The sequence below is a fragment of the Morus notabilis genome, unplaced genomic scaffold (assembly GCF_000414095.1).
Source record: "Morus notabilis unplaced genomic scaffold, ASM41409v2 Scaffold5, whole genome shotgun sequence".
NCBI classification, from domain to species: domain Eukaryota; kingdom Viridiplantae; phylum Streptophyta; class Magnoliopsida; order Rosales; family Moraceae; genus Morus; species Morus notabilis.
In genome coordinates this window covers 130,441-151,702 of record NW_010363077.1, presented here as the reverse complement: position 1 = coordinate 151,702, position 21,262 = coordinate 130,441, and the positions used below count along the sequence as shown (strand labels likewise).

General features: G+C 34.3%; 3 protein-coding genes across 3 annotated transcripts; 2 read left to right on the top strand and 1 right to left on the bottom strand.

Moving 5' to 3' along the window:
• Positions 1 to 7,628: 7,628 nt before the first annotated feature.
• LOC21406362 (UPF0503 protein At3g09070, chloroplastic) lies at positions 7,629 to 10,061 on the top strand. Its single transcript, XM_010103512.2, has one exon. The coding sequence runs from the start codon at positions 7,854 to 7,856 to the stop codon at positions 9,822 to 9,824; it is 1,971 nt and encodes a 656-aa protein (XP_010101814.1). The 5' UTR covers positions 7,629 to 7,853; the 3' UTR covers positions 9,825 to 10,061.
• Positions 10,062 to 16,483: 6,422 nt separating this feature from the next.
• LOC21406361 (pentatricopeptide repeat-containing protein At3g09060) lies at positions 16,484 to 19,088 on the top strand. The gene is made up of 2 exons (XM_010103511.2): positions 16,484 to 18,908; positions 19,038 to 19,088. Exon 1 carries the CDS (start codon positions 16,553 to 16,555, stop codon positions 18,629 to 18,631), a length of 2,079 nt encoding a protein of 692 aa, XP_010101813.1. The 5' UTR covers positions 16,484 to 16,552; the 3' UTR covers positions 18,632 to 18,908; positions 19,038 to 19,088.
• LOC21406360 lies at positions 18,955 to 20,767 on the bottom strand. Its single transcript, XM_010103510.2, has 3 exons — positions 20,315 to 20,767; positions 19,780 to 20,194; positions 18,955 to 19,151 (listed from the first exon to the last, which is right to left on the bottom strand). The coding sequence occupies exons 1-3, from the start codon at positions 20,765 to 20,767 to the stop codon at positions 19,048 to 19,050; spliced, it is 972 nt and encodes a 323-aa protein (XP_010101812.2). The 3' UTR covers positions 18,955 to 19,047.
• Positions 20,768 to 21,262: the final 495 nt, after the last annotated feature.

The following is a 21,262-nucleotide window of genomic DNA, read 5'->3' as shown; positions in this document are numbered from 1 at the left end:
AATGATTTAACTTTTTTTAGTTTTTCTCCACTTCAATCATTAGCTAAAAGTTAGCTATTTTAGAGAATGTCTTTCATGCTAGTTAAATATAGCTAGCATGGAGAGGCTAACCATTTAGGCCTCGTTCATTTCACCGATTCGAGTTTTCAGTTTTAGGTTTCTACAGTAAAAAACTCTCAGAAAATGTCACATCTAACTTTTTCTGCTACAGTAAAAAGCTATCAGAAAATGTCACATCTCAACTCGAATTGAAAACTCGAATCCGCGAAGTGAACGATGCCTTCATTTTTTTGTATTATTTTATTCTTTCAACCGTGATAAATGTAATGTTCTTTTTTAAATTCAATAAAGTTATTTATATTTTAAATTCAATAAATATTAAATAAATCTATGGTTGGACTGAATTGCCCAAAAATTGTTAGCTAGCCATTTTAACTAAAATTTAAGTAAAATTTAGAGAGTTTCCTTACAGATGATCTTATATATTATTTAAGTAAATTTGTGCTTTCAATTTAAATAGGTAAATTGTATGCGTACTATAATGTAATATATATAAATAATGTAATCGTAATTAGAAATTTAATGTTAATATCTAGATTAGGAATCTCAATTTGGAAGGGGTAATGGTTACCGATCCGATTCTTTAAATTTTAAATTTGTGTGGTACTCTCCAATTCCATTCTGATTTTAAGATATATGGCGAGTAAGTAAACATGAAATTGATTCCCATTCTCAAGCTTATAAGTACATACGTTATAAAAGTGAACATTTTAGCTTCTTAAAACAGTTCTTAGAAGTGATTACATTTTGTGCCAATCATATTTTAGAATATTTCAATAAATAGGCTGTTATAAGTTTATTGAGCACCAATTTTCTTACCACCGTAACAAAGGGGTGGTGGGGCGATCAAGATATCTTTGTTTATTCTACTCTTAGGATGGGTTGGATACAAAATTGCTTCTAATATAATTGATTATGAAACAACTTGACCAGAAATAAGATTATTGAATACCAATTCTTACCACCATACTAATGGCCGGGTGATGCAACGGTCAGGATATCTTTATTTATTTGTCTTAGGATGAGTTCGATACTCACTTAGATCATCTTTTGACATAGATAAAATAAAAATAAAAATAAAAACTTGATTTATTACGAATATATATAATGATACTAATGATCACCTTTTTATTAAAAAAGAAAAAAACAAGTATTCTCACTAAATTTCTCTCATGATCACTTTTAGTCGCAAGGCTACAACAACAATCTTAAATTGACTCATGTATCACACACATATATAGAGTATAGATAAATAACCATAAAGAAACCATATATAGATATATATATATATATACATTTTTTTTTTCCGGAGATGCATGGATTATTTGTGGTAGCCTGGTAGGGCATGTGATGGGAGTGATTAATAGTGAAGGTCGTGTATGGAGTAGCTAGTGAGATTGGCTCGTTTAGTTCGTTGATTCGAGTTTTTAATTTTAGTTCAGACGTGACGTTATGTGATAGTTTTTTACTGTAGCAAAAAAGTTAGATGTGACTGTTTTTTAGAGCTTTTTACTGTAGTAAAACTCAAATTCTAAACGCAAATCGGTGAAATGAACGGTTTATGAAGACCCAGTAAATTGCATTAAAAAAAAAGATACAAGTAGAAGTAGAAGTTTTAGCTAGGTTGTAGTTGTTAGATATGATTTTATTTCTAGTGTTTTAGATGATGTTGAAACACTGTCTAAAATACAGATTAATTAATTAAAATTTAAGTTAATTACATTCAGTTACTCAAGCAGAATAAAATATAAAAAGTAAAAAAGCACACAATATAATATCACAGTTGCACACTTATATTTACAGAACCACACCCAGACAGTAAATAATTCATTGTATTTCCAAGATTATAAAATAATTTGGCAACTAATAAAAATATCTAACAGTAATTAAGCCGGCGGGTTATCTCGTGACACAGCGGCGGGGATCAAAATCATCGTCACCTCAATTCAACTCAATCCACCATTAATTACGACTTCACTTGTTCTATATTTATTCCTCACGAATATCTCATTTATTTCTCCTCTGACCATCAATGCACGCATGCATACATCAACGTCACCTTGCCACGTCGCAACGACGTGGGCCAACCAAGGCAATGGTGGATAATAGGTATGGGCGATTAAAAGAAGTTTTAATTACGAAAATTCCCCTAAATTTGACTCTTATAACACCTTAATCCCCGATCTTTAAAACGTTACACTTATGCCTCTCGAAGAAGGAAACGTTAACAAAAATCTCCTTTTGTTGGAATTTTAGAAGGAAATGACACATAATTATGCAAGTAGCAGTGCTTTCTAACCATTTGGTGCACAGTTACTATACCTAGCCACCTAATTTGTATTTTATTAAAAAAAAAATTTCTACTTGAAATTAATTGAATATTAAAAGATCTAACTGAAAAAAATTATTACACCCCAAATTTAAAAAAGGTTATGTAAAACAAGTCATAAAAAGACTTTAAAAAAAATCTTAATTTTTCTATATTTTCTACTTAATTAGTATTAATTTCTTTAAAAATAATTCTTACAATATTTTTATATCTCTACAAGCCAGAAAGGAAGACCGAAGACCTGTATGGAGGGTCTTCTTTCTTTCTTTCTTTCTTTCTTTCTTTTTAAGGGAAGGTTAATAGTTAATGGGTTTTAGATCCAAATAAAAATATATTTTAAATAAGAGAGGATGACCAAAATAATCCTAAAAGAAATACCACAAATAAATCATTTTTTTTAATTTTTATTTATATGAATTTAAGGGTAAAATGGAATTTATACTACATGAAAATGGTGTGCATCAAAGATCTAATAAAACAAGGTAAGAACTAATAAATCCTTTCTCAAAAATATATACTGTCTAATTTTCTTAGTAGCTATGTAGCATGATTCTTATTTTGTCGTAACTATGATATAATGATAGATTCTACTAATAATATGTCTTTTTTTTTTTTTGGGATCTTTTTAATAATATCATGTCATATTAATTAAAATATTATTTTAATTGACGTGACATAATATGTTAATTGACATTATATTTCAATTGACGTGATATTACATTATTTGATAGACATAAAAATATATATAAATAAAAAGACATAAGAGTCAAATCTCATTCCAATACCCTACAAACTTCTTGTATATATAATCGTGTTAGGTCACACTACAACAATAAGAAAATGTAGTAACGCCACATATAGCGACGACTTTAAATGGATGAATAGCGACGACATGCCTGTCGTGATTACACTGGCATTGAATCTTAGTAGGCCCCGTATTTAACGATGACTCGTCATTGTTAAAACTTTTTAAAACAGTAAAATAAAATTTAGCAACGACTTTTGTCGTCGCTGAAAACTCTGAACAATAGCGATTCATACTTTAAAATCACACTAAGTTCAATCATTTTAATAAACGTGTTACGTCGAGCCTATTTAAAAATCACGTTGAAGAGATTAGGCTTATTTTTGAACATGTCTACCAATCCGCTATGCCACACTTTTTTGCGTCTCATATTGACGAGAGATATAGGCCCTGTTCATCTTTATCTTCTTATTATTTTATTATTTATCTGAATTTAAATTAATAATTTAAATTAATAAATTAAATGAGCATATATATATATATATATATATATTGGTAAAAGAGAAATACAACTTTCAATTCACCTGCAGTGAGATACATACAATACAGCAGTGGAGCGTTCGATGGGGCCCAGACTTGCAGCCTTCAACGACGTATCTAATTAGGAATGACGAAGATGAGGTGTTAAATACATGCATGCGTATATGTAATCCGTACATCGACACGTGCGCACTCATTCCCCAATTATTCTCCTTAATCCCAGGCTGGAAACTCTAAGCACAAACAAAATTAAAAGAAGAAATAATATAGAAGATAATTCTTTACTTGACCGAAAAAAATAAACTATTAGTATTTTTTTATTAGTTGTTAAATTTATATTAAAAATTGTATATTATACATATTTTTTAATTTAATGTGATTTTAATTAAATTTAATAGTAAAAAATTAATCCTATCGATGAGCCGACATATAAAAAATGAGTATTTTATATTTGATGTTTTTTCCCCTCTTTTGTGTTTCTTTTCTCATGTTAATCGCTAGGAGATATTTTGCTGAGTATAGCATTCCTAATAAAGCACTCATAACCTAAATTAGCACTAATCATTAGTCGTGCTTATAGTTTTTCTCCATATAGACAAGTTGTGATTATTTAAAAACTGTGACCATTATTTCACAAGAAGAAAAAAAAAAAACGATGGTGATAACTATTTAATATGAATTATATTAATTCTCGACAGATAATGTTAAAACCAACTCTCAATGTCTCAAACAATGCTTAATATTTGTACAAACAAATGCATAAAGCAGGCAACTAGTGTGAATCATGGATTTGGAAACAAAAAGTAAATCATTAATTGGTTTTATAAAAAAAGAAAAAAAAAGAAGAAGAAGAAAATCAACTGATTTGGAAGAGTTATCCATTTGAAATTAAGGTCTCGTTTACTTTGCGGATTTGAGTTTTCAATTTGAGTTGAGATGTGACATTTTTTTAGAGTTTTTCACTGTAGCAGAAAATGTTAGATGTGACATTTTTTGAAAATTTTTTACTATAAAAACCTAAAACTAAAAACTCGAATCGGTGAAATGAACGAGACCTGAGTTAATATATATTCGATTTTGATTCCATATTTGTGTTTTGAGAGGGTGACTCTGCGAATCCTTTGTAAGCAGGCACAAATCAAGTACTCCCCCTTTACCAAATGTAAAAGGGCAAAGCCAAAATAAAGCCAATTCTAGCACAAGTCCCATTCTTTCAATCCATTAATGGGAAAAAGATTTTTTTGGCAAAAAGGGCGCAGAAAAAAAAAAAGAAACAATCATTTTTGGAAACTAAAGAACCAATGCTAGATTGGTGCTTAATGATGATAAAAGTATAAATATATACGTTAACAAAGTAATAGATGAGGTATCATCCATTAATTGTAACAAGCATAACAATGTTGACCTATATATATATATATATATATATATATATATGATGGAGAATTTTGTAATAGTATCAGTAACACAGTTCTAAATTAAGATTGTGTTTGGTATGAGGATTCGTGCAATAATTCGAATCATGGTTCGTGGCTCGCTACAGTATTTTCTCTAAAAAAAACACACATATATCGAGAATAGTTCTGAATTATGGTTCTGAATCCGTGAACCAAACGTCCACTAAATTTTTTGATGAATTTATCAAATTAAGATCGTGTTTTACCAATACCGTAAATGTATTAACAATGTTTTCATACCTACTAATATAAAATTCTCCCATTATAGTTGGTTTCTCTTCTAAGGTAACAAGTCAAATCTTCTTTTTTGGTATTTAATCAAGATATGAGAATTTTTTCAGAAACAATTTCAAGATATGAGAAATATGAGGAAAAAAGAACTAACAAGTGAAGCTTGTTTTCAATATGAGCACCTCTATTTATTTTAATAGAGATAAAATTTTACTATTTACGTAAAGTAGGTTTTACAATGTGAATAGATGAAACTTAGAGGACGTTTAGTTCATGTATTCAGAATCATGATTTAGAACTGTTCTCGTTTTACGTGTATTTTTTGTTAAAAAAAATACTGTAAAGAATAATGAATCATGATTTAAAATTAAAAACGAATACATGAAATAAACGTCTTCTAAGTGAAACCTACTATTTTGTAAGTGATGAAGTTTTATTTTAATATATATTGTTTTCCTTTCAATATTGGGACCGCAGTGCACTGTTGGGTTTGTTCACCCAATGGGTGAAACATCATTTTGTTTTCTTGTTGCTTATAATTAGAATAAATCCAAAGTGGGAAAACAATAAAACGATGGAATGCTGTTTGGGAGGGAAAAAGAAAGGCCGAAAAACAAAAAGAACCCAAAACAGGAAAAAGAAAAAGAGAAAAAGAAAGAAAGGGAGAGAAAGGAAGAAAGAGAGCGAAATGTGAGAAAGAGAAAGAAAGAGAGAGATGAGCCAGCCAGTCCAGCACTCCCCCCCTCCTCTCTCTCACTTCTCTCAATCAAATAGTGATGGCGTGATTTGCTTTTGCTTTTTTTTTTTTTTTTTCCTTCTCTCGACAGGAATCTTTGAAAATAAAAAAAAAAGAAAAACAAAAGAAACAAAAATCAGCTCAAAAAGCAGAAAAAAGGCAACTAATTTGGGCACCTCTTTATCCCTCCTTCCTTTTTGCTATTGAAACTCCTTTTGCTTTCTCAGGTTAGCCTAACCCAACCTTCCTAATTAAGGTGATGTTTAATTCATGAATTAGAATAATAAAATTAAAATTATTTTTAATTTATGTATATTTTTTATGAGAAAAAATACTGTAACAAATAATAAATCATGATTCGAATCAGGATACGAATCTCCCAACCAAACAACCCATAAGGAATTTCTTGGATGCAATCCATGCTTTTTTAGTTTAACCAAGAAATGTTCTATTAGCTTTGTATTTATGTATTTCAATGTAATACATTGATCATAAATTTTAGATGGGGAGTTTCTGTGGTGTGATTAGAAAAAATTAACTATTGATAATTTTTTTATTATTTTTTAACTGTTAGATTTGTATAAAAAATTATTTATTCTTTATAGTTTTTTAATCTAATGATTTAACGGTTAAAAACTGACACAACAGTAAGATTGGCCTACTAAAGAAACTCTTTTTAGATAGATGATAATTTTTTCCTTAAAGTAAGAACATTGGTGACATTGACTTCAATAAATTCAACTATATAATTTTCCCCAAAAAATTCAACAAAGCTTGACTATAAGTTCAACAATAGATACATTGAATGCTAAAAGAATTTCGAAGAAAAAAGAAAGAATTATTGAACAATTCCTTAGTGAAGAACAGAAATTTTGTAATATGGAAAATCATTATTTATAACGTGAAATGCATTCCGAATATTAATATTCAAAATGTCTAACATTTTTTTTTTTCATGTCACGTAAGCTCCTGCTCCTAAAGCATATAACTAAAATTTCAATATTATATTTCGTGGCAACACATGTAGGGCCTGTTTAGTTTGTTGATTCAAATTTTTAATTCGAGTTGAGATGTGACTTTATGTGAGAGTTTTTTACTATAATAAAAAAGTTAAATGTGACTATTTTTAAGAATTTTTTACTGTAACAAAATTTAAATTTTAAATTTAAATCGGTGAAATGAATATGGTCGTAATTTATAACAAAAAATAATAGAATTTTTTATTCCTCGTGAAAAAGCATCCATTCAAAATAACCCACTGGCCAAACAGATCCTAAAGGACTTGACCTCGGTTAAAGATTCAGTAGACCAATAGGCCCAAATTCGTCTTTTTGTCAAGCGAGTGCTCCTAGAGAGAGAAAGAGGCAGTGGGGCATACTACTTCAGTAAATTCTCTACTCACAGATTTTTCTCTTTTCTTGTCCTGCCCCTCCTTATTTTTTTAATAAAATTTCCTTTTTAATTTATTTTGCCGTTGTTTCTATCATAATATTCGGCCATAATATTTTCCTCAGCACTCTCACACTTTCTCACTACTGTCCGTTGGAACCAAACAGTCCCTCTCTCTCTCTCTCTCTCTCTCCTTCTCTCACAGTATCTCTCTCTCTCTCAGAGTCCGTTCTTCTTGATCATCTCTTTCACTCTCACTGGACTGAAACCAGAAAAACTCTCTCTCTCTCTCTCTCTCTCTCTCTATCTTTCTCTCCGTATCATGAGCATGAGAGTGGGGATCATTGCATACCACCAAAGCCGGTTATGAATTCCACCATCGAACCACCACCGCAGCCGCCGCCATTGCTACCGCCATTACCGCCGCAGCCCCACCAACCTTCTACCTCCTGCGCCCGCCACCCCGACGAGCACTTCACCGGCTTCTGCCCCTCATGCCTCTGCGAGCGCCTCGCTGTGCTCGATCACTCCTCTTCCGCTTCCTCTTCCTCCTCCAGAAAACCTCCCACCACCTCCACCGCGGCCGCCGCTCTTAAAGCCATCTTCAAGCCCCCCACCGGTGCTGGAGGGGGAGGACCCAACAGAGCGGCTTCATTTTTCCCCGAGCTCCGGCGGACGAAGTCGTTTTCGGCCACGAAGAACAACGAGGGCTATTTCTCCGGCGTTTTCGAGCCCCAAAGGAAGTCGTGCGACGTTAGGGTTCGCAACACCTTGTGGACACTCTTCTCCCAAGACGACGAGCGGAATCCGGCCAAGAAAGAGGCTTCTTCGTCGTCGATTCTCGAGCCCGAAACTGGGAGAAATATCGGAGCATCGAGCGTTCAAGGTCCGGTATTGGAGTCCAAAGAGGAGGAGGAGAGCGAGGACGAAGGTGAGAACGGGGAAGACGAGGAGGAAATTAGGGTTTCGGAGGAGGTGAGTAATGTGATTGAAGATAGAGTTCAAGAAATTGTTGAGGAAGAAGAAGAAGAAGAAGAAGAAGAAGCAGAAGAAGAAGAAAAAGAAGAAGAAGAAAAGGAGGAGGAAAGAGAGGAGAGGAAAAAGCAGGTTGAAGAGTTATTGGAGTTGAAGATGAAGGACCACATAGATCTCGATTCGCAGACGAAGAAGCGAGATTTGAAGGAGATCGCCGGGAGCTTCTGGTCGGCGGCTTCGGTTTTCAGCAAGAAATTGCAGAAATGGAGGCAAAAGCAGAAGATGAAGAAGCGCCAAAACGGGGGCGTTTCGGCCACATTGCCGGTGGAGAAGCCAATCGGGAGACAGTTCAGGGAAACGCAGTCGGAGATCGCCGACTACGGCTTCGGCCGCCGATCCTGCGACACGGACCCGAGATTCTCTCTCGACGCCGGCCGAATGTCGCTCGACGCTGGCCGGATATCGTTCGACGACCCGCGGTACTCCTTCGACGAGCCACGGGCCTCCTGGGACGGCTACTTGATCGGCAGAACCTTCCCGAGAATGCCCACGATGGTCTCCGTCGTTGAAGACGCTCCGGTCGTCCCCGTCTCGAGGTCCGACACGCAAATCCCCGTCGAGGACCCGATGAATTCGATTAACGAGGATGAAACCGTCCCCGGTGGGTCAGCGCAGACCCGGGATTACTACTCAGACTCGTCGTCTAGGCGGCGCCGCAGCCTCGATCGGTCGAATTCGATTCGGAAGACAGCGCAGGCCGTGGTCGCCGAGATTGACGAAATGAAGTCTGCTTCGAACGCGAAAGTGTCTCCGGCGATCGGAGATTACTTACCGGGGAGGGATTCGAACTCGAATTCGCTTAGGGACGACTACTCAGAGAATTTTGAGGACAAAGGGGCCAAGAAATCGAAGCGATGGAGCAAAGCGTGGAGCATTTGGGGGTTCATTCACAGGAGAGGAGGGAACAAGGATGAAGAAGACGATAGGTATAGCAGCAGACCAAATGGCGTCGAGAGGTCGTTGTCTGAGACATTTTCGGAGCGAAATGGCGACAACCGAGGAGGCTTCAATTTCAATCCGAAGGTGGTCCGGAGCAACAGCAGTGTCAGCTGGAGGAATGGTGGGGTCTCCTTTGGGAGCATGAGGAAGAGCAATGCAGAGAGTAATGGGCATGTGAAGAGGAAGAAAGAAGAGTTGGGGTTGGAGCGGAATCGAAGTGCTCGGTATTCGCCGAACAACGGCGAAAATGGGCTGCTGAGATTCTACTTGACGCCGATGAGAAGTAGCCGGAGAGGTGGTAATGGGAAGAGTAGGTACAACCAGGCACATTCCATAGCCAGAAGCGTACTGCGACTGTACTGATCATGAATGAGAGAGTACTTTCTATTACTATTGCTGCTGCTGCTGCAACTACTAAACCTGAATTAAGGTCCATAAGTTGTTTTCTTTTGGGGGTTATTATCATCATTATTATTATAAATTAATGTTGTTAATTTTGCTGCTTTTCTTCTTTTCCTTTGTTGTTGTGTAAAACCACACATGCCTTTGTATTCTTCTTGGTTGGTTGGATTATTAAAAACAAAACAAAAAAAAAAAAAATTCTGATATTGTTTCTTTGTTGTGATTAGCATGCTTCTTTTCTTTATCTTATTTCTGTTACCATAATGAGGTGTTTCTTGTCCTTAAACATGTTTTGTTGTTAAATGGATTTGGGTATGTATGTACATCAGAAATTAATAAGGGGAAAAAAGATTTGCTACCTTTATCAGTTGGATGCATGACCCATTATGTCCCTTTTGGTTTATTTTTCTTTTTCAAGGAATATAAGGGCATGTTTTGTTTGCTTTTTGGCGTGTTATGTTTTCCAATAGAAAGCGGTGGTAATGGTGGGCTTTTCATTTTTCCCCACCTGGGTTTTGCCACTCGTCTGCACAATTAATTGATACAAGACAGTAGAATACGGTTTGGTATGGTTTGATTCCTCGTCCTTGTTTGAACTGATTTTTGTCGCATGCGAAAGCAATATATCATACAGGCATTTTTATTTATTTTTTCCTCTTCAACATGAAAAGAAACTATTTTGCTATATGTCAAGGCAGCAGATGATGTTATTTTATTTTGATGGAATATGAAGAATACTGCAGAGAATGACCGTCAGCTGCTATACCCCACTCTTTATCAGAAAGAGAAGTTAATCATGGGACTGTTGAAGTTCAGTTTTGTTGAAATGTATTGGTCATTTGTGAGCATCAATTTTCTTCTCATATGGTGTCTAAATGCAATGACAATTTGTCATTCTATCCCAACATGTCCTTTTGTTTGAACTTGATGTGGTTGTGTATTTGCGTCCAGTTGAGTTTAAATTGTTCCAATTATGGAGCTTTAATGGTCAGGACTCAGTATGTCTCTCAGATTGGTTCATCGGGTTCTTCAGAGTTCAAGTCTGCATTTGTCTACCAGATTGATTGAATCATGACCATATCCAATATCTTCTATGCTTTTTTTTTTTTTTTTGGGTTACCTCAGGCGCTTGATGATAAACTCAATGGAAACTAAGCTCCAATGATCATAGGAGGCACAAAAACCTTTGCTACAGCAATCAATCGACTGCAAAACTCAAAGTTATGCAGAAATAGTTGGAGAGTTCTCTTTGTTGTTTTCTTTTATTCATTCTCATCTTTTTTACCACATATATACTCTGGGCTCTGTTCCTGTGTACGAAAAGTGGTGGAAAACTCATAATTGAATATGGTCATGATTCAAAGATCAACCTTGGAGGGACAACACATGCAAAATTAACTTAGCATGAACACACACATGTTAAGAATATAAATCATTTCACATCTTCATTTATTTTTTATATGTGATAATACATACATGCACTTTTCTTAGCAATCTCCCTCTCGTGTGTGTTCATTGAGCTCTTACTCGAACTAAAGTTTCAAGTAGCTGACACATCTTAAGCATCACACTCTCAATAGGAGCTAACTCGAACATACGAGTTCACCAAATGCTCCATCATCCACACTTGTAACTGTAACTGAATGTGATCGCTTGACTTGAACGAATTATTGGCTCAGATACCAGTTGATGGGGAGAAATTACATGCGAAATTAGACTAACACACTATAAAAAGCCTAATTTGACATAAAATGTTAACCTATTAATTCTTAGACCATTATATATATAAACAATTTCACATTTTTATCTACTTTTATGTGGGACAACAGTACTTTTCTTGTAGTGTTTATGAAGAGCAACTTTGTTTGTTTGCAGTAAAGAGTTCTGTTAAAAAGAAGAGAGAGAAAATTAAAAGAAAAAAAAATGCAGTATTTTTTGTGTAACTTGTCCTTTGATAACATTTTGTTTCATGGTTTTTTAGCCAGTTTAAAAACTTAGATAATCTTTTCCTTTCCAAAATCCTTCTAGATTTTAGTCTCAATTGGAGGGGGATTTGATCTTAGAACTTTTTTATTCAACGACTTTAGTATTTCTAGCTTGGAAACTCATTGGATTATGTACCATTCTCTGTTTCTTTACCCTGGTTTTATATAATTATAAACTATTGATTTTGATGTTTAATAACATAATTTACAGCATCTTCCTTACGTGGCGATATTGCACCGAAATACTGCTTCTTAAGTATATATTGATCAAATGTTAAAGTGAAAAGAGGAGGGGGAAAAAGAAAAAGAAAGTTTCTGAAATCATCCAGAAAGGATAAGGAAAAGAAAAAGAAAAGAAAAAGAAAAACGCTCCAAAATCTTTGTCACAATATACTAAACGTGCATTGAAAATGAAATTCGACCGGAGATTTCACAATGAAGTTCCTTGAACCGAAAAAAAAAGGAAAATAAAACTGAAATCTCATCAGCAAAATGAGAAACAAACTTAGTAATGATTACATCTGAAAATAAAAGATTCTTATTTCCCCACAAAGATGTTGAAGGAATCAAACTAATCGACATTTAAAAAAAAAAAAAAAAAAAAAAAAAAAAAAAAAACTCACTAAGTTTGAGAGACTATGCGCTTTCTCCTTTTCTCTGCATATGCAAAAAGCTCTATGATCAACAAGGTTTTGCCTCCAAAGTCAAAAAAGTGAGGAGGAAAACATCCCAACATGTTCCTTCATGGAGTGGATAAAAGGAAGAAAGAAAGAAAGAAGAGGGAAAGGCAAAAAAAAAAAAAAAAAAGAGTAATAAAAAAGGCTCATAAATCAATGGCATGCCCAAGTTCTTCCCATTAATCTCTTAATGGACAAGTGGGTGAATAATCATTTGTTTAAGGTAGTAGTGAACTTAATTGTCAACGGTTGTATGCTCTTGTCTACACTTGGGCATTGGGCATTGTTTTGTTGCATCTTTTTAATATTTTTAATATAATGTTTGTGCATTCCCATTTGACTACAAAAATTGAATTACGAGAGTTATGAGAGTCAATGTTTGTACACTATCATAAATGTGTAGTGTAGTGGTCAATGAATAGCAGCATTACCTCTTGTTTGATTTTGGTACATGATCTTCCTTTAATGATTGTAACTGTGTTTCTATTGTTTAATGCTTCTTTGCAGCTTTTTTAGTCTTTGAATTAGGCCACACCATATCAGCATTAAAACAAAAGGAACCATCATGTATGACTTTAGTGTATTTACACCAAGCATCTTTTTTTTTTTTTTTGTATCATATACCATGAGATTGAAGACGGCATGTCAGAAACTATATAGGTTTTTTTTTATTATTATTTTTTTTTATTTTGGGGTCCCTTTGGAGTTAATCCTATCAAATATTGGCAATAATTATACTAGGCAAAATCAGAGTATAATAACAAAGAAAGGACATATATCACCGTCCCCTTTAAATGAATAAGAAGGATCTTCACATGGTATAACTTCAACGCAAAGATGCGGGATATTAAATACATACTACTTTTGTGTTAACACAAGTCTAATTATTTTGAATAATTATATTAGCATAAGTCCAATTATTTTAAATAATTAGATTAGCATAAGTCCAAAATTATTTTTATGTTAACATACTACTTTGTAAAAGAGGCATTGGTTTTCACCCATTTCTTTTTTTTTTTTCGAGTTAATGAAGTCCATATTACTCTTATTTTAATCTACCTCGTAAGTAATCACTAGTTTTTACTTTTATGATTAGTAAATAAATCACTGATTTATTTTTTTTTTCCCTCACCGTAGAGATATGATAATTCTTCTTCTTTTTTTGTTTATTTTTAAAAGAATGCTAATAAAAACTTTAAATACAAATCTTAATTAACTGGAGCACTATTATTTGTACTAGGACACAGATCGGATTAGGAACTAGGATCAACCCATGGATGCCATCCATAGAGCCCAATATTACTGGTTTAGACCTAGCCCTAATATACAGCCCATAAACTAATCAAATGCCTAGTGTTGCCCCTGCAAGATCCCTTTTGAAGTAAGAGTTAATTACACAATGCCTTTGGTTGATCCAAAATATCAAGTTGACGTTTTGTTCATAGATTTAGAATTATGATTCAGAATTATTTTTGATTTACGTGTGTTTTTTGTGAGAGAAAATACTGTAACGAATTATGAACTATAATTCGAATCATAGCATGAATATAGCAACCAAACAACCCAAAAGATTCACAAAAGAGAAAATTACTAGCCCCATTCATTTCATCAATTTGAGTTAAAATTTAAATTTTGTTACAGTAAAAAGCTCTAAAAAATAGTCACATTTAACTTTTTTGTTACAGTAAAAAGCTCTCACATAAAGTCACATCTCAACTCGAATTAAAACCTCGAATCAGCGAACTAAACGAGTCCCTATCTGAATTTTTACTCCTTACTCTTAATTAATACTTTTTTTTATCTAATTAATTATTTGACCAAAATGACGTTAATCAGGAGTAAATAATAAAAATTTAAATTCATACACCTTAAAAGATATTGATCTCATTTTCTCGATTCAAAAATCATGTACAATTATAAATCTTAACACCGTTGTAAACTTGGCTCATTGGTTTAAACTTTAAAGTTTAAACTATATGAACGCATGTACTAAGTTTAAACCATATGAACACACGAACTTCTTCACCTTTCTCACTTCTCCGCCTACTCAGCTTTGCTGCTGGAGATGAAGGCAATGTGGATTGGGCGATTATTGTTAACAATTTTCATCAAATTACAAGTGTGGTTAGTGGTATTTTTAACCACGGTCGAAAAAATGAAATGCATAACCACAACAAAGTGTTTCGGTATTTGTTGTGCAGTTTCATTAATTGTAGGTTCAAAATTTTCAACCACATTGTGTAGTTAAATACTAATTAGACCCTAAGCTAAATAATAAAATAAAAAACCATATTGTGCTGTGGTTTGGATGATTTTTGAGGTTAAACAGTATTATTGTCATTGCTAGCTTTCGAGATGCCAACAACAAGATCTCCCTGGATCATTTCACCTATAGCTTCACGATAAGTTCTTTTCTTCTCCTTTTTTTTTTTTTTTTTTTTTTTTTTTTGGAATTCTAGCGAAGATCTTTAGAAAATTTTGTTTTGTTTTGTTTTATTCTTTTGTTGTTGCGATTTTAAAATTTATACTTTCAGTAACTTTGTTAAAACTAGTTGAGTTACGTGCTATGCACATGAAGAATAACTTTATAAGGTTAATCTTGCGTTAAAACATGTAGCTTTTTTTAAAACTAAGTCTATTAATCGGAGGAAGAGGAAAAACATTTCCAAAAAAAAAAAAAAAACACATGAAAAAGAATCAAATTAATTATATAAGAGTTTTGACCAAAACATAAAACTTAAGTGGGGAGATATTTGAAAAGAAGTATTTTAATTAAAAGAAAGTTAGAGAAATAAAGTATTTTAAAAAAAGGATATTGTAAAAATAAATAAAATGTGGAAGAATATTAGAGGCAAAAGAAAAAAATATTAGAAAAAAAGAGGAAAAAATAAAAATAAATTGTATAGGAATTTTAAGAAAAAAAAATAAAAAAATAAAAATGAAGAAGCAACAAGAAATCAAAAATGAAAAGAATAGAAAAAGTAAAAACAAAAATAAAATATAAAGAATAAATTAGAGATTGACACATGGCCAAAGGACAAAACAACCTCTTTGCTTCTTTTACGTATCTTTAGGTTAAAATTTGAGATTTGTGCATAGAGAATCTGTTTCTTTTTTTTTTTTCCGCCCCCCTCCCTATAAACCATTGGTTCATGTTAATTCTTTTATCTGTGTTGTCTATTTGGAGATTTTTTTTTTCTTTTTTTTTTAATCGCTGGTTTACTCAGAAGTAGACTAATGGTTTATCTCAATTTTTTGATATGTGTTGTTTATGTTGTGGATTTTTTTTATCCCTTAAGCCACTTGTTTTCTTAAAGCAGTGGTTTCTTTAATTAAATTTTGTGGTTGTGTCGATAATTTTTTTTTTCTTTCTTTAAATATAAAAAGAGATAAATACCTCTTAAAATGTATGAGTCTTAAATTTTCACAGTTAATTTTAATTAATACCTTTTAGTTAAAAAATTATATTAGTCAAAAGTGTATTAATTAAAAATAAATAATAAAAATCTTAGAATAATATATTTAAAGAGTGAGTTCACCAATTTTCTCATTTAAAATTACTGATTTACTCACAAACGAATAGCTATTTACCTTAATTATGTGTTTATGGGGAAAAGTTTTTTTTTTACCACCTGTTCACTCAAGAGTAATACATTGGTTTACTCTCAAAAACATATTAAAAGAGTAATACATTGGTTCACTTTAAAAATATATTAAAAATAAAAAGAATGAAGTAAATAACAAATTTATAATAAATAATTAAAGCAGATTTTAAAATTATTTTGAAATAAATATTTTTTACGTAATTTTTTTACAATTGGTAAAAGATTTTTCTCCAAGCAAATAATTTTTTTTTTTTCAGTGGTAAATGAAAAAAAAAATGAGAAAATTATGGAACTTACGAATTGAGTTTTTGTTTGAATAGCGCCTTAACTGACCACCGATTTTAATCAGAAAAACGAAACCACGAATGCCATAGTAATGAGACTGTGAGGAAGAAACCCAAAACCTTCCCAACATATCTGCTATGGTGGAATTTCGCAAATCCCTCTCTCCGAAACAACTTTTGAACCTCCTCAAAGCAGAGAAGAACACTCACAAAGCCCTCGCTCTCTTCTACTCAGCAAGTCGCCAGCCGGGTTACGCCCACTCTCCTACCGTCTTCCACCACGTCCTCCGCCGTCTGATCGATCCGAATCTCGTCTCCCATGTGAATCGGGTCGTCGAGCTTATTCGGACCCAGAAATGCGAGTGCCCAGAAGACGTCGCCTTGGCGGTGATCAAGGCGTACGGGAAAAACTCGATGCCTGATCAAGCACTCGATGTTTTCCGACGCATGGACGAGATTTTCGGGTGTAAACCGGAGGTAAGGTCGTACAATTCTCTTCTCAATGCTTTTGTTGAGGCGAACCGGTGGGATAAGGCCGAGCAATTCTTCGCGTATTTTTCTGGGTCTCGTGGGGTTTCGCCGAATTTGCAGAGTTATAATGTTTTGATCAAAGTTTTGTGTAAGAAACGGAGGTTTGAGAAGGCGAAGAAGTTGTTGGATTGGATGTGGAGTGAAGGTTTGAAGCCTAATCTTGTAAGTTATGGTACTTTGATCAATGAGCTGGTAAAAAATGGGAAGTTGTGGAATGCCTTGGAGGTGTTCGATGAAATGCTTGAGAGAGGGGTTACTCCAGATGTGATGTGTTATAATATTTTGATTGATGGGTTTTTGAGAAAAGGGGATTTGGAAAAGGCTAAGCAGATTTGGGAGAGGTTGTTGGAAGGGTCCGAGGTATATCCTAATGCTGTGACTTACAATGTTATGATTAATGGTTTGTGCAAATGTGGGAAGTTTAATGAAGGTTTTGAGATGTGGAACAGGATGAAGAAGAACGAGAGAGAGCCGGATTTGTTTACTTATAGCTCGTTGATTCATGGGCTGTGTGAAGCTAAAAATGTTGATGCGGCTGAGCAAGTTTACCGAGAGATGGTTGAGAGTGGCGTGTCGCCTGATGTTGTTACGTATAATGCAATGCTTAACGGGTTTTGCCGAGCAGGGTGGATCAGGGAGTTCTTTGAGGTGTGGGAAGCTATGGGAAGGAGTGGTTGTCGGAATGTTGTAAGTTACAACATATTACTCAAAGGGTTGCTTGAGAACCAGAAGGTGGATGAAGCTATTTCTTTTTGGGAAGATTTTCTTGGGAAAGGTCATATCCCGGATTGTACAACTTACGGTGTACTAATTCATGGATTGTGTAAAAATGGGTATTTGGATAAGGCTTTATTTATACTACAAGAGGCAAAAAGTAAGGGAGCTGATTTAGATATTTTTGCATATTCCTCGATGATTAACGGGCTATGCAAAGGAGGGAGATTAGATGAAGCGTCTAGAGTAATAGATCAAATGGGTAAACACGGTCATAAACTGAATTCTCACGTTTGCAATTCAATGATTGATGGATTCATTCGAGCTTCCAAACTTGAATCTGGAATTCACTTTTTCGGGGAAATGAGGAACAAGGGTTGCTCTCCTACAGTTGTCTCTTATAATACTCTCATACATGGTTTATGCAAAGCAGAAAGATTTAGTGATGCATATCTTTTTGCAAAAGAAATGCTCGAAAAGGGTTGGAAACCAGATATGATCACGTATAGCTTGTTGATAAATGGCCTTAGTCAAGGCAAGGAAATCAACATGGCTCTCAACTTGTGGAAGCAAGCTCTTGACAAGGGTTTAAAGCCTGATGTGACAATGCACAACATTGTAATCCACAAGCTATGCTGTGCAGGCAAAGTGGAAGATGCTTTGCAACTCTATTTTGAGATGAGGCAGTTGAACTGTGTTTCGAATCTTGTGACACATAACACCCTCATGGAGGGTTTTTTCAAAGCCAGAGACTGTAATAAGGCATCGCATATGTGGGCTCGCATTTTAAAATGTGGGCTACAACCAGATATCATTTCATATAATATCACTCTCAAGGGGCTTTGCTCGTGCAATAGATTGGCAGATGCCATGAGGTTTGTGAATGATGCTTTGGATCATGGAATTCTTCCAACTGTTATAACATGGAGCATTCTTGTTAGAGCGGTGATAAACAATGGGGTAAATATTTGATCCATTTGGGATTGAAAAGAGCTTGTTAGTTTAGTATCCTGTGGCTTTTGATGGATTTCATCATCTGCACTTGTTGCTTCTGGGGTCACATATCGTTTTAGCTTCTCTCAGGAGTTTTGATGCTTGGGAACCTCGAAACATGTTGGAATGATTGCCACAAGTTGTTTATAAGATGCTACAATATGCAGTTGCCGCAGGTTATAATGATGGCATCGAATCCAAGCCAAAGAATTACTAAATATAATAAGAACTGCTCATCTTTTGAAAGAGATTACAGGTTAATAGTGTATTTACATGAGAAATTAAACTACTCTTTTCTGTTCCCATTTTTTCTGTTGCATTTGTTTTTTTCTCTCTATACTTCCTGGAATCTTGTTGTCATTGCAAAAGTTCTTTCCTGATGCAGGCTGGATTCTTTATTCTCTGCGTATCCTGAACAAATATCTAAATTCATTATTTGGTGAAGCTGGGAGTTCTCCAGAATCCGGACCGCCAACCTGCTGGGGATAACCTAGGTCATCTGCATTTTGTTGCACATTTTTGCGTTTTTAGAATCCTTCTACGAGCTTATGGCAAGAGATTTTTTTAGCTGTTGAAAGTCGAGGTATTTCCAAATATAAAACAAAATGCAATCCACAAATACCACCCCGTAATCCCCCCAACTTTTTCTTTTGGTGAACATCCACAAAATACCTGCATTTTCCTGGATATTTCAGTCTTAGCTTTATCTACCCTTTTGTACAACCATTTCATAAAATGGGTTATGCTTTTTATTTTAAGCCTGTCAGCTCTATTAGGCAAAGTTTGTTTCCATAGGTTATACCGTGTCTATTTAAGTACAAATGAAACATAAGAATATATATGCTGAATTGACTGTTATCAAGCTACATGATCCATTTGCTTTACAGTAATCATGCTAGAGAAAAACTTTGATAAGCATCAGATGGCAATTCAGGTTTTGGTGATTTTAGTACCATTACCAAGACCAGCTGAATATGATGATGCAAAAGCTAGTTGCTTGATGTATCAAGCCCAAGTCGTTAGATTTTACTTGGGTCTATGTTATCACGCTATATTCCTAAAACAATTGGTTCAATAGGTTTCACACTATAAGTACGGATGTCACTTGTTTTCTTCTTCTTTCTTACCCTTTTCTCTTTCTTTTATGTCAGATAACATATTCTGCTCATAGATGACCTGAGAAATCAAGCCCACCAAAATTGCCCCTAGAGCTGTGATCTTTCGCCAATCCGATGAAGAAACAAAAGAATCAGCAATTGCAATGACCAACACACCAATCAACGCTAGGTAAATGTTTCTTCTGATTTTCGATCCCACACTCCCTTTTGTTACCTCTTTAATCCTTTCCATTTCCTCCTTAGCGGACACTTTCTTTTGGGGTGTTCTGTGGCTCAGGTTCTTGAAGAATAAGCCTTCGTTTCGGTCTTTGTCCATCTGGTCTTCAAACTTTGCCAACTTGTTTTCACTCTCCTCAATTTCTTGCCTGTTCTGCTCTGCAGATTCCTCAAACTCCTGCATACGGCTCTTTATGTTCTCCATAATCTGCTCAACCACAAATGAACAAACAAGTTGGTTATTATGAATCATGATCATCTATATTGCATTGAAAATTCCTGTTCATGGTAATTGAGTTTTCATGAACTAGTAGGAAAATAAACAGACCCTGTCACCAGCCTCATCAAGTTCTTTCAAAGCATCTTCTCCAATCTTGTCGAACTCAGCATTAGCCTCTTCCGCGAATTGTGCGAGATACGTGGATCTTTCGTCTAAGTAATCGGTGAGACGGACTTTCTGAGCTTGAAGCTGAACTATGCGGGCAAGAAGTTCTTGCTTCTGAGTGTCTCCTTCAGGAGAGGCGCCCTCGGGGTCGGAATCCTTCGACTTACAAAGACAAAGGGTTGAGTTCTTTTTGTTGTTAGATAGTCTAGTTGTGTGGAAAGATGCACTCTTTTTAGCAGTGAAAGAGGTTTGAATGGCTTTAAGTGCAATCATATTATCTTTTCTTGTGTTGAAAGAAGATATGGGAGGGTGGGTTGGACTTGGATGGGACGAAGAGAAAGAAGAGTGAAATATTTCCGTGCACAGTGGAAGTGGAACTTCTTTTAAGCCTCTCATTTTTATTGGGCTTTATCCATATCTAATCGATTTTTTTTTGGGTATTTTTTTTAAAAATAATTTTAGAAAAAGAGAAAAGGAGAGTGGAATGTATTGTTTGCTTGTTAGAAAAAGATGGTATATTATTTTACCATTAAAGTATGTTCAATGCACAAATTCATATTTTTGTTGGTGTCCACTTGATTTTGAAATAAAGAGTACCCAAAATACAAGGGAAAAACAACTAAAAAGTTTAAATTTGGGCAACGAGAAAAACTTTGGTTATTTGTCGTCGAGTTTTACGTTTCAAGTTTTTGTTTTTTTATTTTGTATCTTTTTTCTTTTCAAGGTATCTTGGGTATTTTTACGGTTAAAATTGAGTGACGATCCAAAAAAGTATGAATTTGTGTATTAAATGTAAACTTGATAATATAAAAATGAAGGATTTTAAATTGCAAGGTATACCTTTTTATATAAAAACAAGATACAAGATAATATAACTCCTTTCTTTTCTTT